The sequence below is a fragment of the Vespa velutina genome, unplaced genomic scaffold (genome assembly GCF_912470025.1).
Source record: "Vespa velutina unplaced genomic scaffold, iVesVel2.1, whole genome shotgun sequence".
NCBI classification, from domain to species: Eukaryota; Metazoa; Arthropoda; class Insecta; order Hymenoptera; family Vespidae; genus Vespa; species Vespa velutina.
Genome location: NW_025920068.1, coordinates 21,515 through 41,977, shown reverse-complemented (window position 1 = coordinate 41,977; position 20,463 = coordinate 21,515). Strand labels below are relative to the sequence as shown.

Below are 20,463 nucleotides of genomic sequence, written 5' to 3'. Positions count from 1 at the left end.
GACGAAAAATGTAATCGACATATGCGAATTTCGCTATACGAGAAGCGAAAAATCGTAATATCATTCGAAAATACTTGTACCACGTATTGAAAAATGTTACCAATCGATTCAGAACACAGTTTTTCATAAGATCATACTACTATTTCTATTGGATTCGACGATTTTAACTTTGTTTCATGTCGTATATACGATTTTTCGTTCATATACGCGTATCATCGAAATACGAAAATTTGAAATCTCATTTAATTTCATTGATTTTACATTCTATCGACGCAGAATTGAGAATATAACAAGAATATAACGTTTTTACTATGTGAAAATAAGTGTTTTAACATGAAAATCGACGAAAAATGTAATCGACATATGCGAATTTCGCTATACGAGAAGCGAAAAATCGTAATATCTTCGAAAATACTTGTACCACGTATTGAAAAATGTTACCAATCGATTCAGAACACAGTTTTTCATAAGATCATACTACTATTTCTATTGGATTCGACGATTTTAACTTTGTTTCATGTCGTATATACGATTTTTCGTTCATATACGCGTATCACCGAAATACGAAAATTTGAAATCTCATTTAATTTCATTGATTTTACATTCTATCGACGCAGAATTGAGAATATAACAAGAATATAACGTTTTTACTATGTGAAAATAAGTGTTTTAACATGAAAATTGACGAAAAATGTAATCGACATATGCGAATTTCGCTATACGAGAAGCGAAAAATCGTAATATCATTCGAAAATACTTGTACCACGTATTGAAAAATGTTACCAATCGATTCAGAACACAGTTTTTCATAAGATCATACTACTATTTCTATTGGATTCGACGATTTTAACTTTGTTTCATGTCGTATATACGATTTTTCGTTCATATACGCGTATCATCGAAATACGAAAATTTGAAATCTCATTTAATTTCATTGATTTTACATTCTATCGACGCAGAATTGAGAATATAACAAGAATATAACGTTTTTACTATGTGAAAATAAGTGTTTTAACATGAAAATTGACGAAAAATGTAATCGACATATGCGAATTTCGCTATACGAGAAGCGAAAAATCGTAATATCTTCGAAAATACTTGTACCACGTATTGAAAAATGTTACCAATCGATTCAGAACACAGTTTTTCATAAGATCATACTACTATTTCTATTGGATTCGACGATTTTAACTTTGTTTCATGTCGTATATACGATTTTTCGTTCATATACGCGTATCACCGAAATACGAAAATTTGAAATCTCATTTAATTTCATTGATTTTACATTCTATCGACGCAGAATTGAGAATATAACAAGAATATAACGTTTTTACTATGTGAAAATAAGTGTTTTAACATGAAAATTGACGAAAAATGTAATCGACATATGCGAATTTCGCTATACGAGAAGCGAAAAATCGTAATATCTTCGAAAATACTTGTACCACGTATTGAAAAATGTTACCAATCGATTCAGAACACAGTTTTTCATAAGATCATACTACTATTTCTATTGGATTCGACGATTTTAACTTTGTTTCATGTCGTATATACGATTTTTCGTTCATATACGCGTATCACCGAAATACGAAAATTTGAAATCTCATTTAATTTCATTGATTTTACATTCTATCGACGCAGAATTAAGAATATAACAAGAATATAACGTTTTTACTATGTGAAAATAAGTGTTTTAACATGAAAATTGACGAAAAATGTAATCGACATATGCGAATTTCGCTATACGAGAAGCGAAAAATCGTAATATCTTCGAAAATACTTGTACCACGTATTGAAAAATGTTACCAATCGATTCAGAACACAGTTTTTCATAAGATCATACTACTATTTCTATTGGATTCGACGATTTTAACTTTGTTTCATGTCGTATATACGATTTTTCGTTCATATACGCGTATCATCGAAATACGAAAATTTGAAATCTCATTTAATTTCATTGATTTTACATTCTATCGACGCAGAATTGAGAATATAACAAGAATATAACGTTTTTACTATGTGAAAATAAGTGTTTTAACATGAAAATCGACGAAAAATGTAATCGACATATGCGAATTTCGCTATACGAGAAGCGAAAAATCGTAATATCTTCGAAAATACTTGTACCACGTATTGAAAAATGTTACCAATCGATTCAGAACACAGTTTTTCATAAGATCATACTACTATTTCTATTGGATTCGACGATTTTAACTTTGTTTCATGTCGTATATACGATTTTTCGTTCATATACGCGTATCACCGAAATACGAAAATTTGAAATCTCATTTAATTTCATTGATTTTACATTCTATCGACGCAGAATTGAGAATATAACAAGAATATAACGTTTTTACTATGTGAAAATAAGTGTTTTAACATGAAAATTGACGAAAATGTAATCGACATATGCGAATTTCGCTATACGAGAAGCGAAAAATCGTAATATCTTCGAAAATACTTGTACCACGTATTGAAAAATGTTACCAATCGATTCAGAACACAGTTTTTCATAAGATCATACTACTATTTCTATTGGATTCGACGATTTTAACTTTGTTTCATGTCGTATATACGATTTTTCGTTCATATACGCGTATCATCGAAATACGAAAATTTGAAATCTCATTTAATTTCATTGATTTTACATTCTATCGACGCAGAATTGAGAATATAACAAGAATATAACGTTTTTACTATGTGAAAATAAGTGTTTTAACATGAAAATCGACGAAAAATGTAATCGACATATGCGAATTTCGCTATACGAGAAGCGAAAAATCGTAATATCTTCGAAAATACTTGTACCACGTATTGAAAAATGTTACCAATCGATTCAGAACACAGTTTTTCATAAGATCATACTACTATTTCTATTGGATTCGACGATTTTAACTTTGTTTCATGTCGTATATACGATTTTTCGTTCATATACGCGTATCACCGAAATACGAAAATTTGAAATCTCATTTAATTTCATTGATTTTACATTCTATCGACGCAGAATTGAGAATATAACAAGAATATAACGTTTTTACTATGTGAAAATAAGTGTTTTAACATGAAAATTGACGAAAAATGTAATCGACATATGCGAATTTCGCTATACGAGAAGCGAAAAATCGTAATATCTTCGAAAATACTTGTACCACGTATTGAAAAATGTTACCAATCGATTCAGAACACAGTTTTTCATAAGATCATACTACTATTTCTATTGGATTCGACGATTTTAACTTTGTTTCATGTCGTATATACGATTTTTCGTTCATATACGCGTATCATCGAAATACGAAAATTTGAAATCTCATTTAATTTCATTGATTTTACATTCTATCGACGCAGAATTGAGAATATAACAAGAATATAACGTTTTTACTATGTGAAAATAAGTGTTTTAACATGAAAATTGACGAAAAATGTAATCGACATATGCGAATTTCGCTATACGAGAAGCGAAAAATCGTAATATCTTCGAAAATACTTGTACCACGTATTGAAAAATGTTACCAATCGATTCAGAACACAGTTTTTCATAAGATCATACTACTATTTCTATTGGATTCGACGATTTTAACTTTGTTTCATGTCGTATATACGATTTTTCGTTCATATACGCGTATCATCCGAAATACGAAAATTTGAAATCTCATTTAATTTCATTGATTTTACATTCTATCGACGCAGAATTGAGAATATAACAAGAATATAACGTTTTTACTATGTGAAAATAAGTGTTTTAACATGAAAATCGACGAAAAATGTAATCGACATATGCGAATTTCGCTATACGAGAAGCGAAAAATCGTAATATCTTCGAAAATACTTGTACCACGTATTGAAAAATGTTACCAATCGATTCAGAACACAGTTTTTCATAAGATCATACTACTATTTCTATTGGATTCGACGATTTTAACTTTGTTTCATGTCGTATATACGATTTTTCGTTCATATACGCGTATCACCGAAATACGAAAATTTGAAATCTCATTTAATTTCATTGATTTTACATTCTATCGACGCAGAATTGAGAATATAACAAGAATATAACGTTTTTACTATGTGAAAATAAGTGTTTTAACATGAAAATTGACGAAAAATGTAATCGACATATGCGAATTTCGCTATACGAGAAGCGAAAAATCGTAATATCTTCGAAAATACTTGTACCACGTATTGAAAAATGTTACCAATCGATTCAGAACACAGTTTTTCATAAGATCATACTACTATTTCTATTGGATTCGACGATTTTAACTTTGTTTCATGTCGTATATACGATTTTTCGTTCATATACGCGTATCATCGAAATACGAAAATTTGAAATCTCATTTAATTTCATTGATTTTACATTCTATCGACGCAGAATTGAGAATATAACAAGAATATAACGTTTTTACTATGTGAAAATAAGTGTTTTAACATGAAAATCGACGAAAAATGTAATCGACATATGCGAATTTCGCTATACGAGAAGCGAAAAATCGTAATATCTTCGAAAATACTTGTACCACGTATTGAAAAATGTTACCAATCGATTCAGAACACAGTTTTTCATAAGATCATACTACTATTTCTATTGGATTCGACGATTTTAACTTTGTTTCATGTCGTATATACGATTTTTCGTTCATATACGCGTATCATCGAAATACGAAAATTTGAAATCTCATTTAATTTCATTGATTTTACATTCTATCGACGCAGAATTGAGAATATAACAAGAATATAACGTTTTTACTATGTGAAAATAAGTGTTTTAACATGAAAATTGACGAAAAATGTAATCGACATATGCGAATTTCGCTATACGAGAGCGAAAAATCGTATATCTTCGAAAATACTTGTACCACGTATTGAAAAATGTTACCAATCGATTCAGAACACAGTTTTTCATAGATCATACTACTATTTCTATTGGATTCGACGATTTTAACTTTGTTTCATGTCGTATATACGATTTTTCGTTCATATACGCGTATCATCGAAATACGAAAATTTGAAATCTCATTAATTTCATTGATTTTACATTCTATCGACGCAGAATTGAGAATATAACAAGAATATAACGTTTTTACTATGTGAAAATAAGTGTTTAACATGAAAATCGACGAAAAATGTAATCGACATATGCGAATTTCGCTATACGAGAAGCGAAAAATCGTAATATCTTCGAAAATACTTGTACCACGTATTGAAAAATGTTACCAATCGATTCAGAACACAGTTTTTCATAAGATCATACTACTATTTCTATTGGATTCGACGATTTTAACTTTGTTTCATGTCGTATATACGATTTTTCGTTCATATACGCGTATCACCGAAATACGAAAATTTGAAATCTCATTTAATTTCATTGATTTTACATTCTATCGACGCAGAATTGAGAATATAACAAGAATATAACGTTTTTACTATGTGAAAATAAGTGTTTTAACATGAAAATTGACGAAAAATGTAATCGACATATGCGAATTTCGCTATACGAGAAGCGAAAAATCGTAATATCTTCGAAAATACTTGTACCACGTATTGAAAAATGTTACCAATCGATTCAGAACACAGTTTTTCATAAGATCATACTACTATTTCTATTGGATTCGACGATTTTAACTTTGTTTCATGTCGTATATACGATTTTTCGTTCATATACGCGTATCATCGAAATACGAAAATTTGAAATCTCATTTAATTTCATTGATTTTACATTCTATCGACGCAGAATTGAGAATATAACAAGAATATAACGTTTTTACTATGTGAAAATAAGTGTTTTAACATGAAAATCGACGAAAATGTAATCGACATATGCGAATTTCGCTATACGAGAAGCGAAAAATCGTAATATATTCGAAAATACTTGTACCACGTATTGAAAAATGTTACCAATCGATTCAGAACACAGTTTTTCATAAGATCATACTACTATTTCTATTGGATTCGACGATTTTAACTTTGTTTCATGTCGTATATACGATTTTTCGTTCATATACGCGTATCATCGAAATACGAAAATTTGAAATCTCATTTAATTTCATTGATTTTACATTCTATCGACGCAGAATTGAGAATATAACAAGAATATAACGTTTTTACTATGTGAAAATAAGTGTTTTAACATGAAAATCGACGAAAAATGTAATCGACATATGCGAATTTCGCTATACGAGAAGCGAAAAATCGTAATATCTTCGAAAATACTTGTACCACGTATTGAAAAATGTTACCAATCGATTCAGAACACAGTTTTTCATAAGATCATACTACTATTTCTATTGGATTCGACGATTTTAACTTTGTTTCATGTCGTATATACGATTTTTCGTTCATATACGCGTATCATCGAAATACGAAAATTTGAAATCTCATTTAATTTCATTGATTTACATTCTATCGACGCAGAATTGAGAATATAACAAGAATATAACGTTTTTACTATGTGAAAATAAGTGTTTTAACATGAAAATCGACGAAAAATGTAATCGACATATGCGAATTTCGCTATACGAGAAGCGAAAAATCGTAATATATTCGAAAATACTTGTACCACGTATTGAAAAATGTTACCAATCGATTCAGAACACAGTTTTTCATAAGATCATACTACTATTTCTATTGGATTCGACGATTTTAACTTTGTTTCATGTCGTATATACGATTTTTCGTTCATATACGCGTATCATCGAAATACGAAAATTTGAAATCTCATTTAATTTCATTGATTTTACATTCTATCGACGCAGAATTGAGAATATAACAAGAATATAACGTTTTTACTATATGAAAATAAGTGTTTTAACATGAAAATCGACGAAAAATGTAATCGACATATGCGAATTTCGCTATACGAGAAGCGAAAAATCGTAATATCTTCGAAAATACTTGTACCACGTATTGAAAAATGTTACCAATCGATTCAGAACACAGTTTTTCATAAGATCATACTACTATTTCTATTGGATTCGACGATTTTAACTTTGTTTCATGTCGTATATACGATTTTTCGTTCATATACGCGTATCATCGAAATACGAAAATTTGAAATCTCATTTAATTTCATTGATTTTACATTCTATCGACGCAGAATTGAGAATATAACAAGAATATAACGTTTTTACTATGTGAAAATAAGTGTTTTAACATGAAAATCGACGAAAAATGTAATCGACATATGCGAATTTCGCTATACGAGAAGCGAAAAATCGTAATATCTTCGAAAATACTTGTACCACGTATTGAAAAATGTTACCAATCGATTCAGAACACAGTTTTTCATAAGATCATACTACTATTTCTATTGGATTCGACGATTTTAACTTTGTTTCATGTCGTATATACGATTTTTCGTTCATATACGCGTATCACCGAAATACGAAAATTTGAAATCTCATTTAATTTCATTGATTTTACATTCTATCGACGCAGAATTGAGAATATAACAAGAATATAACGTTTTTACTATGTGAAAATAAGTGTTTTAACATGAAAATTGACGAAAAATGTAATCGACATATGCGAATTTCGCTATACGAGAAGCGAAAAATCGTAATATCATCGAAAATACTTGTACCACGTATTGAAAAATGTTACCAATCGATTCAGAACACAGTTTTTCATAAGATCATACTACTATTTCTATTGGATTCGACGATTTTAACTTTTTTTTCATGTCGTATATACGATTTTTCGTTCATATACGCGTATCACCGAAATACGAAAATTTGAAATCTCATTTAATTTCATTGATTTTACATTCTATCGACGCAGAATCGAGAATATAACAAGAATATAACGTTTTTACTATGTGAAAATAAGTGTTTTAACATGAAAATTGACGAAAAATGTAATCGACATATGCGAATTTCGCTATACGAGAAGCGAAAAATCGTAATATCTTCGAAAATACTTGTACCACGTATTGAAAAATGTTACCAATCGATTCAGAACACAGTTTTTCATAAGATCATACTACTATTTCTATTGGATTCGACGATTTTAACTTTGTTTCATGTCGTATATACGATTTTTCGTTCATATACGCGTATCATCGAAATACGAAAATTTGAAATCTCATTTAATTTCATTGATTTTACATTCTATCGACGCAGAATTGAGAATATAACAAGAATATAACGTTTTTACTATGTGAAAATAAGTGTTTTAACATGAAAATCGACGAAAAATGTAATCGACATATGCGAATTTCGCTATACGAGAAGCGAAAAATCGTAATATCATCGAAAATACTTGTACCACGTATTGAAAAATGTTACCAATCGATTCAGAACACAGTTTTTCATAAGATCATACTACTATTTCTATTGGATTCGACGATTTTAACTTTGTTTCATGTCGTATATACGATTTTTCGTTCATATACGCGTATCACCGAAATACGAAAATTTGAAATCTCATTTAATTTCATTGATTTTACATTCTATCGACGCAGAATTGAGAATATAACAAGAATATAACGTTTTTACTATGTGAAAATAAGTGTTTTAACATGAAAATCGACGAAAAATGTAATCGACATATGCGAATTTCGCTATACGAGAAGCGAAAAATCGTAATATCTTCGAAAATACTTGTACCACGTATTGAAAAATGTTACCAATCGATTCAGAACACAGTTTTTCATAAGATCATACTACTATTTCTATTGGATTCGACGATTTTAACTTTGTTTCATGTCGTATATACGATTTTTCGTTCATATACGCGTATCACCGAAATACGAAAATTTGAAATCTCATTTAATTTCATTGATTTTACATTCTATCGACGCAGAATTGAGAATATAACAAGAATATAACGTTTTTACTATGTGAAAATAAGTGTTTTAACATGAAAATCGACGAAAAATGTAATCGACATATGCGAATTTCGCTATACGAGAAGCGAAAAATCGTAATATCTTCGAAAATACTTGTACCACGTATTGAAAAATGTTACCAATCGATTCAGAACACAGTTTTTCATAAGATCATACTACTATTTCTATTGGATTCGACGATTTTAACTTTGTTTCATGTCGTATATACGATTTTTCGTTCATATACGCGTATCATCGAAATACGAAAATTTGAAATCTCATTTAATTTCATTGATTTTACATTCTATCGACGCAGAATTGAGAATATAACAAGAATATAACGTTTTTACTATGTGAAAATAAGTGTTTTAACATGAAAATCGACGAAAAATGTAATCGACATATGCGAATTTCGCTATACGAGAAGCGAAAAATCGTAATATCTTCGAAAATACTTGTACCACGTATTGAAAAATGTTACCAATCGATTCAGAACACAGTTTTTCATAAGATCATACTACTATTTCTATTGGATTCGACGATTTTAACTTTGTTTCATGTCGTATATACGATTTTTCGTTCATATACGCGTATCATCGAAATACGAAAATTTGAAATCTCATTTAATTTCATTGATTTTACATTCTATCGACGCAGAATTGAGAATATAACAAGAATATAACGTTTTTACTATGTGAAAATAAGTGTTTTAACATGAAAATCGACGAAAAATGTAATCGACATATGCGAATTTCGCTATACGAGAAGCGAAAAATCGTAATATCTTCGAAAATGCTTGTACCACGTATTGAAAAATGCTACCAATCGATTCAGAACACAGTTTTTCATAAGATCATACTACTATTTCTATTGGATTCGACGATTTTAACTTTGTTTCATGTCGTATATTGTCACGTCGCCGCGTGACGACGTGTGTTGGTCAAAAACATCTCTAAATAAAAGAATATAAGTAACAGATATGCTTATCCTACCGTCGGTAATCTTATTGTCAATAGTTCTACCGTAGGTATACCCACCATCGGTATTTCCACTGCCGGTAACCTCCGTAGGTAAATCAACCGTTGCTAACCCCATGATAATAAAACACACCTTAGGAGTATTAACAAGATTAATCATTCACTATCGATACTATAGGAAGTAACACCATTGTTAAATAAGTTTCATTTAACTTATAAATGAAAGAACATATATTAGAATATAAGTTAATAAACAAATCAAATAAAAGTAAAAGGATAAGGTTCAAAATGCGATCTACTAATAAATCAACATTACATATATACGCAACAATAAATATAATTTAATATTAAATTTGTAATGTTAAGTATTCTTATATTTCATAGTTATTAAGAAATAATTATTATAAGAAATAACAATAATTATTAATACATATTACTAAAACCTTCATGTATTCACAAGGGCATTAATTAATATAAGGAATTTGTTAACAAAAGAATAGAGAGAAATTATATTTTATAATGTAAAATAATAAAGATAAAGCGACAAGTCCGAGACACTCTTATCACGAATGGCTAGACTTCATCCTCTGATAGCCGCATTCCAAAGGCTAAGGATTCCTGGTATTATACACGGCGATAACCGCATTCCAGAGGCTAAGGATTCCGAGAAATACATCCGGTGATAACTGCGCCTGGGAACTAAGGAATTCCAAGAAATGCATCGGGCGATAAGCGCATTCCTGAGGCTAAGAATTCTCGGAACCACATCCGGCGATAAGCGTCGACTGGCAGCAATTCCCAGAAAGGAGACGATGGAATGCTTGTACTCCATCACGCCACCTCTTTCCCACGGGCAATGCCTTTGCCCGTAGGCGGCAAGTATGAGCGGCGCGCATGCGCAGCAACACCATCTGGGAGTCGACCGAGTGGGAGAGCAGCGAAGCGGCCGCCAGTCTTCATCCGTCGCTCAACTCGATCAGCAGCTAAAACTTCAGCTCCGCTTTTAAGAATTATAAAGATAAATCAAGTTAATATTGTACTTAGAAAATTTAGATCTACTGCGTACTTTCAGTATCATACCGTACGGCTATAAATAGTTTATTTTCCCGAGCGCGAATGTTTGTTAAGCAATTATAAAAGATTATAACAAGAGAATATATCTTTCTTTCCTGCCGATTACTTGGTGAAATTGTGAATTGTACACGAGATAACATAATAAAATAACCGGGTACCGCGAGCGTCGCGTACTAACACATAATTCAAGTTCTAAATCAAGTGTTCCTATTGAAAATGTATATTTAGTGTATCACAGTGTTTCATTAAATTGTTATTGTTAATTTGTGGTGATATTTCTCCTCCCTTCCATTGACCATCAATCTTCGTTCATCTAAGGAAATTGCGGATTTTTGGCTCAGTTCCATCCAAGGAGAATAATTCCAGTCCAGGCTACAAAAACATCGAATTATCGTCCACGCATTAATTTACTTCGTTATCTTGGGAATTCTTGTCAGCTACGGTAAGTCAGAACACATATAGTGTCTTTAGTCTACAACGAAGAGGCGGACGGTTTCTATATGTAGCAGCCATTCTTCGAGCAAAAGGATTTATTTACTCTCAACCCCGAGTCTTGTACCAAAACGAGAGGAGTCTGCAAGGTTGGAGTAGAAGGTTTAGGCCTTGACCTGACCGTATTAGCAGCTCATATTTAAAAATTTCTTTTTTTTTGTGTTTTCTCCCACCCGGGACGTAACATAATTATTAAGAAAATTTTTGGTGGCAGCGGTGGGATAGTAAAGCCTCCTAGGGGATTCAACTATCTCATTTATCTACTTTTTTTGGCATATCCAATTTTAACGTTAGAATCTTTAGTAACTATACTCCAAGAATGGCAGCTCCCAAAAATCCGGGCACGCCTACAAGGGCCTCCCTCACGGAGGACGAATTACGAGCATATGAGGGAGAATTAGACGATCGGGAAGCAAGAATATTACTCTGCCTGGAGGAAAATAGGACCACAGAACAGAAAATCAAAAAATTAGAAAAGAAAGTACGGGAACGGGAAAATGAAATCCAAAATGCAGAATCCGAATTAGAGGCGAGAATAATGATTATCGAAGAACAGGAAAGGAACATACAAACTCAACTTCGCGAAATAACTGATCTCAAAACGAAATTGAATAACCGACTCCTAGAAATAGAAAAACGCGACTTAGATCTAGATAGGCGCGAATTAAATCTGCAAAAACGTGAAAATGAACTTCGCGCAAAAGAACTGGACCATCGGCACGAATCCTTGATGATAAACGAATCGCGCAATACGCCTATTGTCACGGCTGTACACCGTGACGTAAGCCCGTATTCGTCAAGAAGCAATTTAGAATCTATAGCCGATATTGACCTACCAAGGAGGAATCGCGTAATAAACGAAGAAAAACCCGAACCCAGACCGATACGAACGAGATCAGTTCAAATAGCCGGGTCAGAACCAAAGCTAAAAGAAATAACTGAAACAATTCCGCGCTTCGACGGATACAACATATCGGTACTCCAATTCTCAAGAGCGTGTAAGAGAGCTATGGACCTATTTCTCGAACACCCTTCCAGGGAAATAGAAGCGATGCTAGTTCGAAGGATTAGAGCCAAATTAGACGGGCACGCGTACTCAGTTACAGAAGACCAGGAGCTACAAACAGTAGAACAACTGGTAGGCTTGCTAAAAGCAGCTTTCCAGCCGGCAAAATCCGCAAGTCACTACAAGGGACAATTAGCTAATATTTACATGAAACCTAGGGAACGAGTCTTAGACTACACGGAACGTATAAAGGAATTGAAACAAGCTATAATCGAGGCAGAGACTAAGGAATCGGGAGAGTTGGGTGATCATCAACGAAGACGTATTGAATGCGAGGTACTCGACGCGCTAGAAAACGGATTGCCGGAGGAATATGAGTTACGGATGAAGCATGAAAGGTATCATGATTTAACGACAGCGGCCAATGCTCTTTTAAGAATAAGCAGAGCCCTAGAAAGGAATAGAGCTCGCACCGGCAAAGAAGGACCAAGGGAGATTTCTAGAATACATGCTATCACAAGCGAAAAAATCATTTGCACGAGCTGTAAGGAAATAGGTCATATGGCGAAGGATTGTAGAATAAAGGGAAGACCGCCGACTTTTTCGGAAATTACTGCGAGACCTCCATCTCCTCGGTCAAAGAACCAGGGAAGGAATTTGACCTTAAATAATAGGCCACCTAGTCCACGAGAACAGCGGACCTGCTACTATTGTAAAAGGATTGGCCACATTTTAAAAGATTGCCGGAAGCTCAAGTACGACAGTGAGCATAGAACTGGGGATAAACGTTCCAAGTATAATCCTGACCGTCAGAGTCCGGAGGATAGGACAAGAAACCGCCGAGATTCTAACGAGTACAAAAGAAAATATAGTCAAAACGATGATCGACGGAGCCCATCACCAAGGGACAAAAATAGAGAGAGAAGACACTCAACGTCCAGCAACCAGGGAAACCATGTAAGCGGCCCGTCGAGATCAGACAGGAGCGGGGCCGCCATTGGAAACGCTCACGGACAAACCAACGCACAGGCGACCCAGTCAAGCAGATCGCCACAATAAATTATAAACCGACGGCGAAAACACCCACAATAATCATTGACGTCGGGAACCAGGGTAGGCAAATTAAACTTATGATTGACACTGGCGCAGAAGTCAACATTATCAAGGAGGGTGCTACCGAATTTAATTTAAAAACCGATCATAGCGATATAATAAATGTATGTGGCATTACGGACGATCATATTCGAACGAAGGGTTCAGTGACCGTCCAACTCTTTGGGAAGGAAGTACGATTCTATGTAGTGGCGTCGAACTTCCCTATCGAACAAGACGGTATTCTGGGAAGTGAGTTCCTGAAATCAGTAGGTGTTGACGTATGCTTCACCCAGCAGTGTATGAGGGTCGCGGATAAGGAAGTACCGTTCGCAGACAGACAATTAGTTCGCGTATCAGCAAGGACAAGTGTGGTGTTTCATTGTCGTGTCAAGAACTCTGAAATCAAGGAAGGCTACATTCCGCGAATAGAATCCTTTCAGGGGATATACATGGGAGAAGCTATAGTCAAAAATCACCAAGGTCGGGCTTATTTCAGGGTGATAAATACTACTAATGAAGATCATGATATTGTGGTGCCCACGCTAGAATTACAAGCGTTCGAAACGCATCAGGACAGAACATTAGATACGCCGAGCTTTTCAAAAAGGGAAACAGCGGCATACGTTAGAACGATTAGGAATAATCAGAAGAACCAGGGTCAAGGTAACCAGATGAAACGGGACAATAGTAGTAGAGCAAAAGAGGTGGAAGCACTGTTACGTTTGGATCACCTGAATGACGAAGAAAGAAAAAGTGTCACTGACCTTTTATCTGCGAGCGCAGATTGCTTCCATCTCCCAGGAGAACAGCTGGATAGCACGCAGGTGCTGACGCATAGGATTATCACCACCGACGAGATACCGATACATACTAAGCAGTACAGGTTCCCACCCATTCATAAGGATGAAATAAACAAGCAGACGCAAGAATTGTTAGAGAGTGATATAATAAGGCCATCTCTCTCCCCTTACAATTCCCCCATATGGGTAGTACCTAAGAAGGCTGATTCAAAAGGAAATCCAAAATGGAGAATGGTGATCGACTATAGGGGACTTAACGAAAAGACAGTCGGGGACGCGTATCCCCTCCCTAACATTACTGAGATACTCGATCAGCTGGGCTCCGCAAAATATTTCTCCACGTTCGATCTGAAATCCGGATTCCATCAGATCAAGATGCACCCAGATGACAGCCACAAGACCGCCTTCTCAACACCTCATGGGCATTTCGAGTTCGCAAGAATGCCATTCGGATTAAAGAATGCTCCAGCCACCTTTCAAAGACTTATGGATCTCGTGCTGACGGGACTTCAAGGCGAAGAAATGTTTGTTTATTTAGACGACATAGTATTGTACGCAAGGTCACTCCACGAGCACGAGATTAAATTCAGCAAGTTAATAGGAAGACTAAGGAAGGCTAATCTAAAGCTACAACCTGATAAATGCGAATTCCTAAAAAAGGAAGTCATCTACCTTGGCCATATCATCGGGAAAGACGGCGTGAAACCTGATCCGAAGAAGTTAATGGCCGTAAGGGAATTCCCGCAACCCAAGAAGGCTAAGAATGTTCGACAATTCCTGGGGCTTGCAGGATACTATAGGAGGTTCATCCCAGGATTCTCAAAATTGGCAAGACCTCTCACGGAATTATTGAAGAAGGAAGTGACATTTAAGTGGGGTGAGCCACAGGAAGAGGCATTCGCTAAATTACGAGACACTCTGTGCAAGGAACCGGTGCTTCAATACCCAGACTTCAATAGAGAATTTAACGTTACCACGGACGCATCAGGTTATGCGATAGGCGGAGTGCTTAGTCAGGGACCGATAGGGAAAGACCTACCTATCTCGTATTGCTCAAGGCTATTGAACGTAGCTGAAAGGAATTACTCTACAATCGAGCGTGAACTCTTAGCGATAGTCTACGCCGTGCATTATTTTAGGCCATATTTATATGGGAGAACATTCACGTTAGTTACTGATCATCGGCCACTAGTGTGGCTAAAATCGCATAAAGATCCGACTTCGCGTTTGACCAAGTGGGGTTTAAAATTAGCAGAATATGATTTCAAAATAATTTACAAAGCAGGAACGGCCAATGCGAACGCCGATGCTCTTTCACGAAATCCGCCGGAAACAGCGAAGGTCTTGCCGATGCATATAGACGACAGGTCTTCAAGCGAGTCCTTGTACTCTCGCAGATCAGCCCCACACGAATCAGACACGGGAGAACTAGAGAAGCTCTTTGAGCAGATAGACATAAGTAGGGTGCCTAGCGAGACGGAGGAAAGCGGCGCGAATAACTCTAATATCATCGGTGAGAGCGACTCGGATTCTAGCTCAGACATCTTATTCGACCCAATATCGCGGCCATACGAATGGCAGAATCAGGAAGAGCAGACATTCAGAATTTCACAGAACCTTAAAGAAACTCGGGATAGATTGACAATGAGAAAGGACAATCTAGCGATATTTATCACCCAAAAAGGAAACCCATGTGATGAGGGAGCTAAACAGCTTCATGATATGAATAAACTCCCAAATTATACGGAATTAACACTAGGTCGTGCAAGGGTCACTAAATACGGTTCTAAAAACTTAATATCTTTAGTTATTAAAGAAAACGACAATGTGATAACGGATATAGAAATTCTGAACGATGCTCTGGAGTCGCTCCTATCGGTAACAAGGGAACTGGACTTGCATACAGTAAGCATCTCCAGTTCGAAAAAAATAGATAACATACCATGGGAATATATCCAGAAAAGGCTAGGAGAATTATTCGACGCGGAAGATTGCACTATTTATTTCTGTAAGAATTTGGTTAGGATACCCCAGGAGAATGAGCGCGAGGACCTAATACGCGAAAACCACTCATCTGCTTTAGGTGGTCATAAGGGAGTAACCAAAACTTATAACAGACTTAGGGCAAGATATTTTTGGGAAAATATGAAAGGGCAGATACAGACTTTCGTTCAAAATTGTTTGGATTGTCAACTGAAAAAGCTTGTCAGAATCAAAAATAAGCAACCAATGGTGTTAACAGACACACCGGGATCTGCATTCGATAAAGTAGCACTCGACGTAGTGGGTCCTCTAGCCCAAACTGAAAATGGGAATAGATATATTTTGACGATTCAGGATCAGTTAACAAAATTTTCATTAGCCGTCCCTCTCGCTAACACAACGTCAATAGACATTGCCAACGCTTTAATTTCCAATCTAATATGTAAGTTCGGTGCGCCTAGGGCAATACTCACGGACCAAGGGTCAAATTTCTTGAGTACCCTACTACGAGCCATAGCGCGAAAATTTAAAATAAGGCAATACAAAACTACAGCCTTCTACCCACAGTCCAACGGATCGCTAGAAAGATCACACCATGTCTTAATCGAGTACCTGAAGCAATTCACTGACAAGGAAAAGGATTGGGACGAATGGGTAGATACGGCTATCTTTTCGTATAATACAAGTGTACATGAGGGAACTCGATACACGCCTTATGAGCTGGTCTTCGGAAAACTAGCCAGGGTCCCAGCTTCAGATCCTCCTTTGGATGACGAAATGGACAGGACATACTTACAATACTACGCGAAATTAATAAATAAAATAAATAAAACGCAAGAGGTAGCACGACAAAATTTGATGAGATCCAAGGAAACTTCAAAAAAGTATTACGACAAGAAAACAAGACCGTTATCTTTAAGGGAAGGGGATAGGGTGTTTTTATTAAAGGAACCCACCAAAAAATTCGGCAACCAATATACAGGACCTCATCAGATTTTAGAAATACTTCCTCGTAATAATGTCAAATTATCAATAGGAAATCGTACTAGGGTAGTGAACGCTAATAAGTTAAGAATATCTAAAATGAGATAGGTTAAGGTGATTGTTTTACAGAAACCATGGGGCTTCTCGGCATTTTAATAACAACATTAGGAATCATCAGCAAATGTTTCTGCTTGTTGGGGTACGACTGTGGGGGAGGATCAACAAACATTACGACCATTTCACTGTTGGACACGGGAGAATGTAATATCCCGTCGCATGCTCCCAACGCTACAGAAGTCTATATTCAGCTCCTACAGTTAGCAGAGTACGATCATACACACGTACACCAATGCCGAGTGGAGATCGACCGAACAATCTATTATTGTGGAATGTCTTCACATGTGTCAGCTGTTCAAAATGGAAGACGTATATATCTAATGGATTTAACAGCTGAGGCATGCAAGGCCGCATTCAACACCGGTATCATGGGGATAACACCGAGCCTGCAGGTATCGGGTTTGCGGGCCAATGCCACCGAGTATCGGAGTGCCACGTTGGCAGGATCGATATCAATGGACGGCAAGTGCTCTGGTACACAATACGCCGACCCGTACGGCACGTGGGACAACGTAGTGGTACAAGCATCGATAAAGATTATCATTAAGGAATATTATGCTACTGTGAAGATTGCACAAAACAATGTAATCTTGAGTAAAGGTGAAGCGTGCGTATTCACGGATGGAATGTGCATCACTGACGAGGAAGGAAATGCGTTTTGGTCAACCAGGCCGGAGTCGTCATGTAACTTCGATAATTACAAGGTGTTGTATGAAGGACTCGCAACTAAATTAAAAGCTATGGGCAACGCGGAAATATACCCAGATATATACACTATTACGACTCAAGACGTCACATTCACCTTGGAAAAAAGAGCGGAGCATCATCTATGTGGTTATACCCTATTACTCAGCGAGCATCCAAAATTATTTATTCTGGAAACTCAGAAGGGAAGGACCTTCGCGTCAAAAGCAAAGTTATCGGTTGAAAACCTCGATCTATTCGCCTACGTTAACTCTAAATTTGTTTATCTCGAGAAGCACATAAGAACTCAGATGACAGCTCTATACAGTGACGTAATTAGGCAAAAGTGCGAACTAGAAAAGCAGGTCCTTAAGAACGCTTTGGCATTAGCGACTCTCCGCCCAGATGAGTTCGCTTATACGATCATGAAGGCAGCGGGTTACATGGCTGTAACTGTAAGAGAAGTTATTCACATAGTGAAGTGTACACCCGTCCCAGTCAGCATAAGGCAATCGGAAGAATGTTACCATGAATTACCTGTGACACACCAAAATAATAGTCTTTACCTGACACCAAAATCGAGAATATTGGTAAAGACAGGAACCATAAAAGAATGCAACGCTCTATTACCATCCATGTACTATTTGGAGGGGAATTGGTACAGGCTGACCCCGAAGCCTGTGGAAGTACTCCCTCCTCAAATACTACAGCCATTAACCAAATTGGCATGGAAATACACTAACACGAAGAACTTAATGACGAGCGGTATTTATACGCACCAGGACTTGGACAACTTACGAGACCATATCATGTTTCCTGCAGAGAGACCTGGACTTCTAAACACAATCGCCAGAGGAGCTACAGGACACCGCATTCCACCCAACACCGTTTCAATGTATAATTTATTGGGAGAAGCAGACATAAACAGGATTACAGACAGTGCGGTCTCGAAACTATGGCAAGGCTTTTTAGCATTTGGATCAGCCAGTGCTGGAATGATCGGCCTGTTTATTTTAATCAAAGGCGTAAAATTATGTGTCGACGCCATTATCAGAGGATATGTGCTTCATACGGTCTATGGATGGAGCCTACACCTGCTGGGAGCCATCTGGAGTTCATTGACACATCTACTCCTTCATCTAGGACGATCAGAGAAACAAGACGAGACGAAGACAACAGAGAGTGACAAGGAAAACGATGCCATCGAGGTCAAGGTGGACGACACTACGGATGATGTCACTCCAACACCCGCAACCAGGGGAAGTTCGAGATACCCAATCCTCGAAAGCATCCTGGCAGCTCGTAAAACCAAGTCGTCAGAAATAGAGATTCCTAACGACTCAATTAAGGGGGGAGGTGTCACGTCGCCGCGTGACGACGTGTGTTGGTCGAAAACATCTCTAAATAAAAGAATATAAGTAACAGATATGCTTATCCTACCGTCGGTAATCTTATTGTCAATAGTTCTACCGTAGGTATACCCACCATCGGTATTTCCACTGCCGGTAAACCTCCGTAGGTAAATCAACCGTTGCTAACCCCATGATAATAAAACACACCTTAGGAATATTAACAAGATTAATCATTCACTATCGATACTATAGGAAGTAACACCATTGTTAAATAAGTTTCATTTAACTTATAAATGAAAGAACATATATTAGAATATAAGTTAATAAACAAATCAAATAAAAAGTAAAAGGATAAGGTTCAAAATGCGATCTACTAATAAATCAACATTACATATATACGCAACAATAAATATAATTTAATATTAAATTTGTAATGTTAAGTATTCTTATATTTCATAGTTATTAAGAAATAATTATTATAAGAAATAACAATAATTATTAATACATATTACTAAAACCTTCATGTATTCACAAGGGCATTAATTAATATAAGGAATTTGTTAACAAAAGAATAGAGAGAAATTATATTTTATAATGTAAAATAATAAAGATAAAGCGACAAGTCCGAGACACTCTTATCACGAATGGCTAGACTTCATCCTCTGATAGCCGCATTCCAAAGGCTAAGGATTCCTGGTATTATACACGGCGATAACCGCATTCCAGAGGCTAAGGATTCCGAGAAATACATCCGGTGATAACTGCGCCTGGGAACTAAGGAATTCCAAGAAATGCATCGGGCGATAAGCGCATTCCTGAGGCTAAGAATTCTCGGAACCACATCCGGCGATAAGCGTCGACTGGCAGCAATTCCCAGAAAGGAGACGATGGAATGCTTGTACTCCATCACGCCACCTCTTTCCCACGGGCAATGCCTTTGCCCGTAGGCGGCAAGTATGAGCGGCGCGCATGCGCAGCAACACCATCTGGGAGTCGACGGAGTGGGAGAGCAGCGAAGCGGCCGCCAGTCTTCATCCGTCGCTCAACTCGATCAGCAGCTAAAACTTCAGCTCCGCTT

At 36.0% G+C, this 20,463-nt stretch overlaps 2 protein-coding genes across 2 annotated transcripts; both read left to right on the top strand.

The window, feature by feature from the left end:
- The first annotated feature begins 10,072 nt into the window (after nucleotides 1-10,072).
- LOC124957492 lies at nucleotides 10,073-20,387 on the top strand. Its single transcript, XM_047514523.1, has 2 exons — nucleotides 10,073-11,314; nucleotides 17,362-20,387. The coding sequence occupies exon 2, from the start codon at nucleotides 17,367-17,369 to the stop codon at nucleotides 19,449-19,451; it is 2,085 nt and encodes a 694-aa protein (XP_047370479.1). The 5' UTR covers nucleotides 10,073-11,314; nucleotides 17,362-17,366; the 3' UTR covers nucleotides 19,452-20,387.
- Nucleotides 11,327-13,707, top strand: LOC124957493. Its single transcript, XM_047514524.1, has one exon. It carries the CDS (start codon nucleotides 11,684-11,686, stop codon nucleotides 13,427-13,429), a length of 1,746 nt encoding a protein of 581 aa, XP_047370480.1. The 5' UTR covers nucleotides 11,327-11,683; the 3' UTR covers nucleotides 13,430-13,707.
- Nucleotides 20,388-20,463: the final 76 nt, after the last annotated feature.

What these genes read in the sequence shown, in the direction of transcription:
- LOC124957493 (XM_047514524.1), top strand. Translation starts at nt 11,684, where the DNA reads ATGGCAGCTCCCAAAAATCCGGGCACGCCTACAAGGGCCTCCCTCACG.
- LOC124957492 (XM_047514523.1), top strand. Translation starts at nt 17,367, where the DNA reads ATGGGGCTTCTCGGCATTTTAATAACAACATTAGGAATCATCAGCAAA.